Source organism: Tachypleus tridentatus, chromosome 5 (genome assembly GCF_004210375.1).
Source record: "Tachypleus tridentatus isolate NWPU-2018 chromosome 5, ASM421037v1, whole genome shotgun sequence".
Lineage (NCBI taxonomy): Eukaryota > Metazoa > Arthropoda > Merostomata > Xiphosura > Limulidae > Tachypleus > Tachypleus tridentatus.
Window position 1 is genome coordinate 39,133,193 of NC_134829.1, and position 15,552 is coordinate 39,148,744.

The 15,552-nt window shown below is 36.0% G+C and overlaps 1 protein-coding gene across 1 annotated transcript; it reads left to right on the forward strand.

Annotated features, from left to right (window-relative positions):
* The first annotated feature begins 830 nt into the window (after positions 1–830).
* LOC143250972 (sodium-coupled neutral amino acid transporter 7-like) lies at positions 831–12,756 on the forward strand. The gene is made up of 7 exons (XM_076502229.1): positions 831–879; positions 2,295–2,416; positions 3,256–3,454; positions 6,677–6,812; positions 7,267–7,417; positions 8,844–9,106; positions 12,311–12,756. The coding sequence occupies exons 3-7, from the start codon at positions 3,271–3,273 to the stop codon at positions 12,450–12,452; spliced, it is 876 nt and encodes a 291-aa protein (XP_076358344.1). The 5' UTR covers positions 831–879; positions 2,295–2,416; positions 3,256–3,270; the 3' UTR covers positions 12,453–12,756.
* Positions 12,757–15,552: the final 2,796 nt, after the last annotated feature.

Here is a 15,552-nt window from a genome sequence, read left to right on the forward strand (position 1 = left end):
AATAGTAGGCACCGGCATGGCCAAGTGTGTTAAAGCGTTCGACTCGTAATTTGTGGGTCACGGGTTCGAATCCCGGTTGCACTCAACATGCTCGCCCTGCCAGCCGTGGGGGCGTTATAATTTTACGGTCAATCCCACTATTCGTTGTTAAAAGAGTAGCCCAAGAGTTGGCTGGCGGTGGGTCGTGATGACTAGCTGCCTTCCCTTTAGTCTTACACTGCGACATTAGAGACGGCTAGTGCAGATAGCCCTCGAGTAGCTTTGCGCGAAACTCAAAACCAAACCTCTCAAATAGAAAGTACACAACGTCATGTATATTTGTTTACGAGGATCTTATAATTCTCAGAGCCATCTATTGTACAACTCTTCAGTTCAATTAACTTTTTTTGTATCCCACCCAACGTCAAGGTTTCTGATTGGATAGCCTGAACGAGATCTGGTCGTATTACAAAATCCTTATTTACTATTGGCTAATATTTGCACTTTCGTGCTGTCTTCTCTGTTCTAGACAAGCAGTAATGTTGTTTTTTCGAACCTCCTGAACATTACAAGCATATGAAACCGTGACTTCGAATGCGACTGAAAAAGTAAAGCAGGATTTTTTTTTTCACGAAATTTGTCCCACGAGTTTTGTTTTAAGCAACAGGTTAAATACATCATCAATATCGGTTGGATATGCTGTTTTGTGTTGTATTATAATAAATAAATTTTTCACTCAAGTATTTTCTCAACAATGTCTGTTCATTTTAAAACTCGACAAGCGGTGGCGAATGGGATTTATTATTAGCAAGCCAATCATTAGAAGGACTTCAAAGTAGTCTGATAAAAATCAGTATGGAACAAGAGAAGGGTCAAACAGTACACCCAAAGTTACAAAAGGTAATTTTTCTTTAAGATGTTGTATATTGTACGTTTTAGACAATATCATATTAATATTATTATGTTTATTTACAGGCGTGAAAAATAATTTTTAATAATTGTGGATTAATTATTTACTTTTTACTTGAACATTTTGAACTAAGAAACAATGTAGTTGTTTTGTTATATTAACGTTTATTAAAGCATTAGTCAAAACCATCTAACTTTAAAATATTCAGTAGCATTTTATGAGAACAGGTAAGTGAACTTACTGATTGTTCTTTCAAATTTTAAAATTTCGGGAGAGCACATTAAAAAAGAAAATATTTATTATTAACGTTCGAACAAGCCAAACTTTTTTAAAAAACATACCGCAACGTTCGTTTTCTTTACAGAATCCAACGATTTGTAAAAATAACACAATCTGTAATGCATCAGTTTAGTACTGCTAAACAGCATAACTAGTAGTCGACCTAAGGCCGACTGTGGCTTAGTGATAAGCCTAAACCATACCGTTAAATTCACTCTTCAAGACAGTATAATAACAATATGATGACGTTACTTAGTAGTTAACGAGCCAAAATGTGAATTCCAGGATTCGTGACTCACCGATTGTTGTCGCATAAACGCGCTCTGCATCTTGGATCTGTGAGTACGTTATAGGAATAACAGTCAAATTCTAATATACGGTTAGATAAGGCTCATAAAAGTAAACAAGTGTTTGGTGGTTGCTGTTTACTAACTGTCTTCTCTCTAAAATAACTGTAAATAATTAGAAATTAATATGCGCAGGTAAGGTAGTTTTTTGTGTAAATTTGTACGAAAATTTTGAAACAAAAACAGGGCAAAACCTCTGACCTTTAGCATGAAAGTAAAAACAATGTACACAAAGACATCCACCACACTGTAGTTTGCTATATCCAGTGTAAACAAATTCAAATATTCGTTAAACGCACGGGTAGGACATAGGACCCCTAAGAATGATATACGAGCGTAGTCAGATTCAAACATAAAATACCCTGTATTACCCCAATACAGCCCTAAACCTACATATCAGATTTGGTAACAACCGATCCAGCGAATTGATAGCTATAATCTTACACAAAAGAAAATAATTTTAACTAAAAGAGAGCATACGATGTTAACAAAAACTACAGAAATATACGTATTAGAAACAAGTCTGACATCATGACATTTAATTCGCAGTGAAAAAACATAAGACGCAAGAAAACTCATTGAAAACCAGTAGAAAAAGTAGTCCTTTTCGACTTAATATTTACTATTTAAAGTCTAATTTGCAATAAACCATAAAATTTTGTCATTCAAATTGAACTGTTCGTGCATTATTTCAGAAAATATTCACTGATAGATTTAGATCTCGTTTAACCCAGGAATGGTTTACTTTTTGTATATAAAATAGTAATATGTTGTTTCAGGAAGTAGCTGGTATGGGTCTTCTCTTCTCCTCGTGAATGTGGCTCTGGGTGCCGGACTACTTAATTTCCCAGAAGTGTTCGGTCGCGCAGGGGGTATTGTTGTCGCCATTTGTGTGCAAGCAGTGAGTTTCCAATGTTTTTGTGCTATTGTTATTATTTATATGTTTGTGGAGCTTTGAAAAGGATAGCAGAGAAGAAAACTACTAAAAGTATTCAATATCATTGTTGTCATTTCCTTAAAACAAACGAATGTTTTCAATAAGAAAATATTTCAGACAAAACCGATCTCCTTATAAGTATTGACTGATATATAAGTATAATATTATTTTTTTCTATTACATTATATGAAGCGCACTTTCTTTGTCTCGTGAATTTCCCAGTGACCCCTTATTCGACACGTGAAATGCAGCTATTTCGTAAACATTCACCTCTCCTCTTCATAGGTTCAATGAACCCTGAGAGTCTTTTACTGGCCATGTTAGTCACTATGTAAACTCGTTTCTTGGAGTACATAATTGTAGGACCACAGTTATTTGATGTTATTATTATTTTATCTTTTTTATTAATGTCCGTTATATTGCTGTTTCTAACAAAATATTCATGACGGTGTAGAATCGTTTGATTGTTTTGTTTTTTTGGAATTTCGCGCAAAGCTACATGAGGGCTATCTGTGCTAGCCGTCCCTAATTTAGCAGTGTAAGACTAGAGGGAAGGCAGCTAGTCATCACCACCCACCGCCAACTCAGAGGCTGCTCTTTTAACAACGAATATTGGGATTTATTGCAAGGGCGAGCGTGTTTAGTACAACAGGGATTTGAACCCGCCACCCTCAGATTACGAGTCGAATCCCATAACCCACCTGGCCATGCCGAGTACTGCAAATTCTAAACCTTTGTTTAATTTTGTAGATAACTTCATAGAACAAACTCGTGAAACGTTTCAACTTTCTTTGTTTTTTCAGGTGTTGTTAGCGTTTATGCTAACATCTTTATTGACCTTGGCCTACTGTTCGGATGTGATCGGATGTTGTACTTACCAGGATGTTATCCGAAGTATTTGTGGGGAGAGAACACGAAGAGTGTGTGCTGTCTGTATCGTCTTCTATATGTTTGGATCCTCAGTGACATATCTAATAGTTTTAGGAGATCAGTTTGACACGGGTAAAATACCACCTAGCGGCCTTTCTTCAAACAACTTATACACAGAGGATAATTTAATATTACCATGAAGATGAATGTGTTCAACATTACTTTATTTTCAATTGGCGAATTCTGTTTCGAGGGAAGCAAGATAAACAACCCAAAAATTTAGATTCTAATAGCTCTATTAAAAAAATCTGAATATCATTTTATCAAACGTCTGGAAACATTCAATACTGTAAACAGAATGACGTGAATAACGTGTAAAGACTGAGTATTTTATTAAGTATAGAAAATGTTAATATATTAGGCTTAATGTCTCAGCACTTCGTTCACTAGCGTCATCTAGCGATAAAAAATTAAAGAGCTTTCCATGAAGACGATTTAAAAAATGGAAGATCACTCACTCAAGAGCTTCATCTGCTATTATTTTATTCAATAGGATAGTTTTCTCTTTCCTCGCTCTATTCTCTCTCTAAAGCTCTCCGTGCGCGTGTTTTCCTACTATCAACCATTGAACTTGTTCTAAGGAGATTGTTAATAGGACTTTCTCTTCAACATTCCTGTGTATCGATATTAATTAGCGTTCACTTCCTTTTTCTATTTTATTAAATTGTTTGTTTGTTTGTTTTTATTTTCGTGTAAAGCTACTCGAGGGCTATCTGCGCTAGCCGTCCCTAATTTAGCAGTGCAAAACTAGAGGGAAAGCAGCTAGTCATCACCACCCACTCTTGGGCTACTCTTTTACCAACGAATAGTGGGATTGACCGTCACATAATAACGCCCCCAAGGCTGAAAGGGCGTGCATGTTTTGATTCGACCGGAATTCGAACCCGCGAACCTCGGAATACGACTCGAGTGACTCAACCACCTCGCTATGCCGGGCCTACTTCATTAAAGTCTATCAAAGTAGGATAACATTATAAAAGAAAACTCTCAGACACGATGATTAGGTAACAGTTGTGCAGACTTCAAAATCGTTTTGTAAACTCGCCATGACATCGTAGTTCACTACAATTACTACGTCTTCACAACCAAATGAAAATGAAACAAAACAATAAAAGACGTGTGTAAGAGAACTAATTCTTATTTTATGTTTTGTGTCAACTGTCATGAAAAACAGAAACATGTGAAGCGGGTTGTGATAAAACCGCGTCAAGCGCACGTAATAAATGATCAATGACTGTCTAATTGTGCACAGAGGGTAAATCCTAGGTCGATGAGGTATCGTATAATCAAACAATTTGTCAAACTGTTCAGATATTTAAAATCTTTAGAAATGGACTAGCTGTAAGTAAGTGCTTGCATTAGGGTTCTGTTTTTAGCTAAAGGCAGTGCCATAATGGTGTATCATAATAAATTAAATAATGTTCTTCTGTAGGACAGTGGTGAGCCTATTTACACACAAAGCTAAAAGCCGGTGTTCAATTCCCTATTGTGGTTTCGTTCTGAAAAATAATTTGTGTAATTCCATTTTTCTTACGCGAATTTTAACAGTATCTGGTAATACTAAACCGCGTTCTAGCCTAGATTTGTTTTACAATCAAACAGGTGTTTTAATCAATGTTTCTAACGCAAAAACAAGTAAAGGTAAAATATCAACCGTCACTTCATTGTAGCTTTATCCATCTCAACCGTCACTCCATGTAGCTTTATTCATTTCAACCGTCACTCCACTCTAGCTTTATACATCTCAACCGTCACTCCACTGTAGCTTTATCCATCTCAACCGTCACTCCACTCCAGCTTTATCCATCTCAACCGTCACTTCACTCTAACTTTATCCATCTCAACCGTTACTCCACTCTAGCTTTATCCATCTCAACCGTCACTCCACTCTAGCTTTATCCATCTTAACCGTCACTCCACTCTAGCTTTATCCATCTCAATCGTCACTCCAATCTAGCTTTATCCATCTCAACCGTCACTCCACTCTAGCTTTATCCATCCCAACCGTCACTTCACTCTAATTTTATGCATCTCAACCGTCGCTCCACTCTAGCTTTATCCATCTCAACCGTCACTCCACTCTAGCTTTATCCATCTTAACCGTCACTCCATGTAACTTTATCCATCTCAACCGTCACTCCATGTAGCTTTATACATCTCAACCGTCACTCCATGTAGCTTTATCCATCTCAACCGTCACTCCACTCTAACTTTATACATCTCAACCGTCACTCCATGTAACTTTATCCATCTCAACCGTCACTCTACTCTAGCTTTATACATCTCAACCGTCACTCCACTGTAGCTTTATCCATTTCAACCGTCACTCCACTCTAGCTTTATCCATCTCGGCCTGTCACTCCACTCTAGCTTTATCCGTCTCTAACCAGTCACTCACTCTGGCATTCTTTGCGTATCTCAACCGTCACTCCACTCTAACTTTATCCATCTCAACCGTCACTCCACTCTAACTTTATGCATCTCAACCGTCACTCCATGTAGCTTTATCCATCTCAACCGTCACTCCACTGTAGCTTTATTCATTTGAACCGTTACTCCACTCTAGCTTTATCCATCTCAACCGTCACTCCACTCTAGCTTTATCCATCTTAACCGTCACTCCATGTAACTTTATCCATCTCAACCGTCACTCCACTCTAGCTTTATCCATCTCAACCGTCACTCCACTCTAGCTTTATCCATCTTAACCGTCACTCCATGTAACTTTATCCATCTCAACCGTCACTTCACTCTAACTTTATCCATCTCAACCGTCACTCCACTGTAGCTTTATCCATTTCAACGGTCACTCCACTCTATCTTTATCCATCTCAACCGTCACTTCACTCTAAATTTATGCATCTCAACCGTCACTCCACTGTAGCTTTATCCATTTCAACCGTCACTCTATCTTTTTCCATCTCAACCGTCATTCCACTCTAGCTTTATCCGCTTCTTCTTTCTCTTTGTGTTTTTGGAAATCATCAATCAAAAACGTAAGTTATTCAACAACGCGCTATTCCTGTATTTATAATGATATCCAACATTACACTAATAAATGAAGGGGTCATTCCTTTTACGTGAGTAAATCCATCAATTAGTACTCTGAAGAAGAAAATCCAACCTTTAGAAGCGCTTTCTTTATTGGTTTTTGTTTTGCTTTTTAATTGTGTTAAAAATTATCTAATTAATTACTGTTATTTTATAACTTTTCTCTTGTGGTCCAGTGCATGATTTTATGACTCAGAAAATTGAGGCTAAGTGTTAAGTCGTAGCTCTGTTCACTTGTTTTAGTGCTCCGATCACTGTATGGAATGGAGTTTTGTAACAACTGGTACATGAGAAGAGAGCTAACAACTGTAGTCAGCGCCATCTGCATCATTTTGCCACTTAGCTTCCCTAAAAGAATAAACTTCCTCCAGTATGCCAGGTAACTAACTGAAAGATCTCAATTTTCTAGATGAATAAAAACTCTGCTAAAGTTAAGAAATAATAGTAATTTTAGAATTATTTAAAAAAAAGGGAACACTGTATTTAAAACAACAACAAAGAGTTCGTGTATGTGTAATGCCTTGGTGCACGTTTAAGTGGCAAAGTTTTAGCCTATTACATAAAAGGTTTTAAAATGAGGAATTTTAGAATTTTTGTGAAATCGTATTGGGACGTTGTTGCTGTTTTTACAGTGTTGTGTTTTTTTTTTAATTTACTCATGAAAGTTTTAATATGTGAAATAAAAGTGAAATTTTCGGTCCAATGAGCATAACGAATCATTAAGAAAGTGATTTATAGAAGCAGGCATAACCAGTTTTATTGTTTTCACTGTTGTCATAGTGATTTTACAGTGGAAAAAATATTACGAATGTTTTTTTCTCTCTTCTTTCTAGTTCGTTCGGTGTCGTTGCGTTGTTGTATGTGGTCTTTCTGATTATATACGAGTACTTCGCTGGAAATTATATCCCTGGTGTAATAAAAACAAGCTTTACATCCTGGAAAGACATGTTTTTAGTGGTACCCACAATCTGTTTTGCTTACGAGGTACGTTGGAATCGAAATCAAAACAGGTCAAGAATGTGTTTGGCATCTAGATTATCTGCGTTAGTAATAATTCGGAACGGTTGAGAGACAAAGTTTCGCTTTACCGTATAATGGCAACTCAAAGCTACGTAGTACGAGAGAGGGTGAAAAGAAACCCCGTACACGTGTATTGTTGTGCCTGTCTAAATCAAACCCGGTATCCCCTCGTAAGCAGAGAAACTCTCAAAAAGGGGTCACCCCCTCTCTATTTCTCTCCCAACCCCATCATTGGCTACTCAAAAGCATTTCTATAACGTTTCCCATCACTTGGCTACCGTTTTATGACAACAAATTTCTATTGTTGACCATCGCACGTCAGTCAACTTTACCCCAAGAGCTCAGTTCAAAATTACTGTGGAATTCCTAATTCATGTATTTTTGTTTCTTTACTCAAGATCAATATAAATTTTCAATTTCTTCGTCTCAACTTCTATTAATTCATTATTGTTTGTTTGTTTTGAATTTCACGCAAAGCTACTCGAGGGGTATCTACGCTAGCTGTCTCTAATTTAGCAGTGTAAGACTAGAGGGAAAGCAGCTAGTCATCACCACCCACCGCCAACTCTTGGGCTACTCTTTTACTAGCCAATAGTAGGATTGACCTAACATTATAACGCGACCGGGTTTCGAACCCGCGACCCTCGGATTACGAGTCGAACGCAATAACCCACCTGGCCATGCCGGGCCTTAATTCATTATAGCGCTATGACCTATTATTTAGGGAACAACTAGCTCGTTACAAAGTCATCTTAAACAGTTTTAGCATCTTACAAACTAGTTTCGTAAGTTGCACTTAAAAGATGAAAAGTTGACTTAACATGTCGATTAACTATATAAACGAAACGTAAGATTCCCAGCAGTAGGACGTAATTCTGTAGTTAAATTATATGCTAAAATAATGTTCTCTCTAGCCCGAGGTGAGCACAGTTCATAGACACACTGTTGGCGTTTATAACTATTAAAATCGAAGATAATCAGTTTTTATTTATGTAGAGGATCGAACCACGTGATAAACCAATACAAAGGAATACCTTTATACCTATATTAGAAATATATATATATATATTCAAACATCTGAGCACGCCCTCTACATTCCTACACTCAGTTACACAACCCCCTTCAAACATGTGGTCAGCTATCGGTCAGTTTTTGTTTAGTTTCATTAAACAGTAAGGTGTTTATGATATAGTATATGCGTCAACTAACTGTATCGAGCAAAATACCTTCTAAAACGCAGTTTCTCAGAAATATTGGATTATTTCGTTTTATGGTTTTAACAGCTGGCAGTTCTATATGACCATACAGTACATAAAGAGCATTGTTTTAACGTTTTGTTTGTTTCAGGCACAGTGAGTACATACGATTGTAAACACTACTTTCTTTTCAGTGCCATGTTAGTAGTGTCCCGATATACTCTTGTTTAGCAGACAGGAGGTTACTCACTTTTCTCCGAACCGCTCTTGTGGCCATAACTTTGTGTGCCTTCACTTATTCTGTGGCAGCCGCAACAGGATATCTGACCTTTGGTTCTCGCGCAACTAGTGACATCTTGGAGTCATACGATGCCAAAGATACAGTGGTTATGGTGGGAACTGCTGCTTTGGGGGCGAAAATGTTCACTAACTACCCCATGGTGATGTTTTGTGGAAGGTGAAACGGTTCTAATAGTATATATTCGAGATATTTTTTTTCTCTTATTTTACTTTATTAAAATTTCTGTTTTATGAAAATGGTCATTAAAAAATTTCTTCGTAGCTTAAAGTTAAATAGTTTAATTCCAACGCATGATCTCCTGCCATTTTAGCTCTCAGACGACAGACGGGATGACGAATTCTGACAAAAACAAAAAAAAACAAAACGAGTGAACAATATAAACAGGATAGAAACCTAAAGATAATTTATTTCGACTTGAAGTTTCTATGTAGCGTAAATAGCCATCAAATGTTTAATGTCAATTTATTGTTGTTTATTTATTTCGTTTAAAACTACACAGGGTCTATTCTTGCGAATCTGACCATAATTTTCAAGTGACAAACTAGAGAACAAACAGCTATTAACAGCACACACATTTTTTTTCTTTAATTTCGCACAAAGCTACTCGAGGCCTATCTGTGCTAGCCGTTTCTAATTTAACAGTGTAAGACTAGAGAGAAGGCAGCTAGTCATCACCACCCACCGCCAACTCTTCGGCTACTCTTTAGGATTGACCGTAACAATATAACGCCCTCACGGATGAAAGAACGAGCATGTTTGGTGCAACGGAGAATCGAATCTGCGACCCTCAGATACCTTTCAGCCGTAAAGGGCGTTATAATGTGACGGTCAATTCCATTATTCGTTGGTAAAAGAGCAGTCCAAGAGTTGGCGGTGGGTGGTGATGATTAAGTTGCCTTTCCTCTAGTCTTACACTGCTAAATTAGGGACGGCTAGCGCAGATAGCCCAAGAAATATATATGCAAAAACGGCTCGTTTGGGTTGAGAAAATATTTTACATAGAAGAGCGAACAACGTTTCGACCTTCTTCGGTCATCGTCAGGTTCATATATATTTCTCTACAAGTGGGTTTTCTCGACATCACTGATTATTATTTCAGAGAGCCCAAGAGTAGCTTTGCGCAAAATTCAAAACAAACTGTTCATGTCCAAAAAGCTAAATGATGCGTTTATTACAGTGGAATTGCCAACATTAATTTGAAACTTGGTTGTAGTACCTTTAAATAAATTACATTCTTTCTCAGGTACTTAGAAGGGTTTTGATGTTCTATTATCAGAATCTAAATTTGGTAACTAACAAACAACTTGGAATAAACTTTTGAGAAACTTCATCAGTAATACTTGTGTTCTGACCAACATTTTGCAGGACAGCTCTTGACGACCTTTTACATTCAAACAAGAGGCATATCAGTGGACGAAGCAGTGAAAAGTGAACGATGTAGGAGAGTTATAATTGCCCTAATCTGGTTTAGCAGTTCATTAACCTTAGCTCTACTAATTCCTAACATTGGAATTTTAATTGAATTCGTAGGGAGCCTAGCAGCAATTTTCATCTTTGTTTTCCCTGGTAGGTAATGCTGGCAGAATATTAATTTTGTCTTCTCTAATAACGTTACTTTCGTTCTACTTACAGACACGTATGATTAAAACATGCTGGTTTAACAAAAGATGGATTGTTACAACTAATAAGGGTTTTCTAAATTTTGTCTCTCATTTTTCCAATTACACTGAAAATAGATGCGAGTTCGTTTAAGATTGAATCTATACGTTATGAATGTTTATTGATCATATAAAAGGGTATAAAATAACAGCAAAGTTAGTTATAACGATTATAATGTGTAATATGCCACCTCATGGGCTACTCCTTTACGAAAGAATAGTAGAATTGACCGTCACATTATAACGTTCCTACGGCTGAAAGGGCGAGTATGTTTTGTGGTATGGAAATTCAAACCCGCAAATTTCAGATTGTAACTCAAATGCCCTAACCATCTGCCCATGCCGGGCGTCGCCTATCGACCAAATCGAATTTATTTACTATGGAAATACGTTCGGGTTAAAATGTTCGTGAAATTTGTTTGGAAAAATAAGTTCTTAAATTGTGTACTAAGAAAATAAAGAAAAGTACTATGAAGTACTAGATAATGGTCGCACCAAACATGCTCGCCCTTTCAGCCGTGGGGACGTTATAATGTGACGGTTAATCCCACTATTCGTTGTTAAAAGAGTAGCCCAAGAGTTGGCGGTGGGTGGTGATGACTAGCTGCCTTCCATCTAGTCTTACACTGCTAAATTAGGGACGGCTAGCACAGATAGCCCTCGAATAGCTTTGTGCGAAATTAAAAAAAACAATTTTTAAAAAAAAACAAACTAGATAATGGTATCCTTACATATAGTATAACACAATAATATTATCATTATCTTTTAGCCAAGTGTCTACTGACATCTAAAGGTGGCATAAAAGTTACCAATTCTCCTGAGCACTATGTTGTTGTTGTTTTTTACAACTGTTTCCAAAGTAACCTTTTAACGAAGAATCATATGTTGTTAATTGGTTGTGAGTCTGGATTACGTTTTACATTTGAAAGTTTTGTTTGTCAGATGTAATAATGTATTTTTTGCAGTAATACACGTTTTAAAATAGTTTTTTTTATGCTATAGATATTTTAAATTTGGAAGTAACTTTAGCATGGACGCTAGTATTAGCGTAGCCACAAATGATCCCCCTCGTGTAAAAAAAACTAACTGAGTCCCCTTTTGGTTCGGGAACTCCGCAATTTCTGGGCTGCGGGGGCATTTTTATGTCATTGGCCCGATGATCTGTTAGCGCTTTCGCATTACAAGTAACCATTCATGCTGCCCAAACTGGAAATTTTAATGACTTCATAATGATTTTTGCTGGTAAAATGACACATGTCCTTAAAATTTATTTCCATGTCCTTAAAAAGACGTAGTATGAAAATATATTAGAATTTTATGTTTATATTGTTGTTTTGAATGAATCACAAAACTACACAATGGGCTATCTGAGCATTACCCACGACGGGTATCGAAACCCGGGTTTTAGCGTTGTAAGTCCGCAGACATACCGCTGAGCCACTGGGGGGCTTATGTTTATGTATGTATATTTGTAGAATGCGTACTTAGTTTTAGTTTTTAGTGATTAGTGATTTTTTTCCTAGTTTTAAAACAATTGTTTAAGAAGATAACAAAATAACTTTCTTACTTTAATTCTTACTTATTACTGTAAACCACGTAATTTGATAAACAATAAATCCTTTTTTCAATTTACGTAGCTGTAAATTTGATTTATTTCATAATTTTTCATGATGATCAAAAAAATATGTTCTCTTCTTTCTAGGATTGTGCCTTTTAAAGGTAACACTAAAGAAGGACCCATGTCTTTCTGGTTTGAAGAACAAGTTTCTAGTATTATGGTCAGCATTCTTTCTGACCATTGGAACATTTATATTTTTCTTAGTGTTAACACAGGCTTTGATTAAAGACATCTCTGGCAAGTCTGCATCAGGGAAACCTAACCCGTGTCGAGAGTAATTATGCTGAATTATACAATGTTTTTGTTGTTTTTTGAAGATCATTGTCACTTATTGCCAAGTTTGATGTTCCACATTTAGTTCAACGTTTCTTCATGGTTTAGTGAAACCAAATTAAGATTAACAGTACACTGGACTTAGAACAAAAGTCACCAAAGTTAATAAAATAGAACTCCACACTAGCTTGTTAAAAGATCTTAATATTTAAATTCATTAAGTATAAACCTTAATGCATTGGATGTTTTCTCGCACACAAATGACCAAAGTCTCTACACTGTGTAGAGTAATCGTGTAGAGTACACAGTGTACAATTACCTCTTGTCAAACGGACATGATGACAGAACAGAGTAAATTTGTAAGGGTGATGCTCCCATTTTATGTTTCACTATTGTAACGTATATATTTTAAGCAGAATTAAAACTTGATAAATTTATCTATTTTTAAGACTCGCCAGAAATGTTAAAGTTCAATTTGAAACTAGGACTAATAAAGAAACAAATAACATTACTGGCATGGTGTGACGTTTATAACTATAATATCACATAGTGACTTCTAATTGCTTGAACCCAAAATTTAGTGGTCTACAGTGCTCTGATTAAATCACATTTATATCTCTTTTATCTAGTTAAGGAGAGTAAATTGCCTGTGAAATTTCATTATGATGGCGTCTACTTGCACACCATGTTCACTTTGCTAAAATGTATTTATAAAGCATATATATATATATATCATTTACGCAGTTCTGAAAGATTAAGTGAAAAAATTTTGCAGAGATTGGTTAAAACACAGCCACAACAAAATGTTTCAGTTTTACATCTAATATTTAGGAAGAGAAAGATATATTAATAATCTATAACTGATCGATTGTATGTATATTTTGAAGTTATCCTACACAAATCTGTACAGCGTACTGCATGCTTGATTCCTCACATCATTATTACGAACCACGAACATGATAATGGTTCACAATAAGGAACGCAAAGAATTGAACAAAACCTTAATTATGGCATAATACAACGTTCGAGTGAAAATCACTATAAACACTACAAACTCAGTTCAAGCAATAATTTAAAACCTTTACTGTTGTCCACTTAGGATGTACACATTTAGTAAAATAAAATCTACTCCAAATGTTTGCATTTATTATTATTATTCTCTTGCCAGACTAGAACAAAAACAAACTTTATACATTGTACGTGAACCGTTTGTAGAATGCTAAATAAGGTAGTTTGAAGATCGAAGGGATATTTAAAGTTTTACTTGTTTCTATATTTTACAAAAGCTGGAAAATGTTATAATTCTAGTCTGTTATTACTTAAAGTTAATCTTTGTATGAACATGTTTTGTTGTTGTTTTCAATAAGCTTAGGTACAGGCTGAAACACGAATTACCATACAATAATAGATGAAAATTAAATGACTGTTACATGCGGATATTCAATGTTTTGTACAACATTTGTTTCTTTGTTTTTAATTTTGCGCAAATCTACATGAGGGCTATCTGCGCAGGGTAAGACCATCCACCGCCAACTCTTGGGCTACTCTTTTACTAACGAATAGTGGAACTGGCCGTCACATTATAACACCTACCATGGCTGAAAGGGCGAACATTTTTAGCACGACAGAGATTCAAACCTGTGATCCTCAGATTGTGAGTCGAGCGTCCTAACCACCTGGCCACGCCGGACCGAATTACCTAATATACAATTGTATATTTAAGAATCCCACCCCTACACAAAGGAAGGATTGGTTTGGTTTATTTTGAATTTCGCGCAATGCTACACGAGGACTATCTGCGCTAGCCGTCCCTAATTTAGCAGTGTTAGACCCTCAGATTACGAGTTGAGCGCCTTAACTACCTGGCTATGTCGAGCCACAAAGGAAGAAAGTGGAAAAAAAAAATCAGTGTACATAGTATTAAATTTTATTACAGACATTCGTGGAACAGTTACTTTGAAAGACATGGAAGTTTATTTAAAGCCATGGTTTAGACGTATATAATATGTTTGAAGTGGCTAATTTTACAAGTGCTTACTGAGGGTTGTGTCTTAATCTAGGAATATATTTGCCTAGTGATATACATTATACAGAGAACTGCAAAAGTATTCAGCCTCTACCATTTTATATATGTAAAAACGGCTCGTTGAGAAAATATTTTACGTAGAGGAGCGAACAACGTTTCGACCTTCTTCGGTCATCGTCAGGTTCACAAAGAAAAAAAGAGGTAACTGACCGGAAGCTGACCACATGTTTGAAAGGGGTTGTGTAACTGAGTTTAGGAATGTAGAGGGCGTGCTTAGATGTTTGAATATATAATTTTATATTATTTATTTTATCATTATTATTTATTATATTATAATATAATATTTTTCTCTACAAGTGGGTTTTCTCGACATTACTGAATGTTACATTTTGAAGAACTAAGAATAATATAAGCTTTTTTTAAGGAACTTGTTCTTATTGAAAACTCTAATGATCAAACTAAACACTGTTATGCGAGGAGAAGATTGAATATCAGCAAAACCTAAAAAAAATATATAAATTGTATGTTTGTTTGTTATTAAGCTCAAGGCTATACAATGGGTTATCTGTGATCTGCCCATCACGGGTATCAAAACCCAGAGATTAGATTTGTAAGTCCTCAGACATAATGTTGTACTATTGGTGGAAGCATATAAATTTGTTGATTGGATAAGTATTTAGCCTTTGAAGTCAATATACTGCTGTGGGTCTTTATTGGTCTCTACCAGCTTTCACAATGAAATGGTATAATTTTGCCTTTTTTTTTCTGGCAAAATTGCTCCAATTCTGACAAGTTCATTGGAAATCGTTAGTGGACTGCAAACTTCAAGTCCTGCTATAAATTTTCTATTGGATTTAAATCAGGAATTTGACCGAGCTATTCCAATATTTATTTTCTTATTTCAAAATCACACCAGTGTGGCTTTGGTCTTGTAGTTCTGATCATTGTCCTGGAGAAAATCAAATTTTTAACGCAGCTTTGGATCATTGGCTGACCGAAATAAGTTTTTCTCTAGGATTTGCCTGTA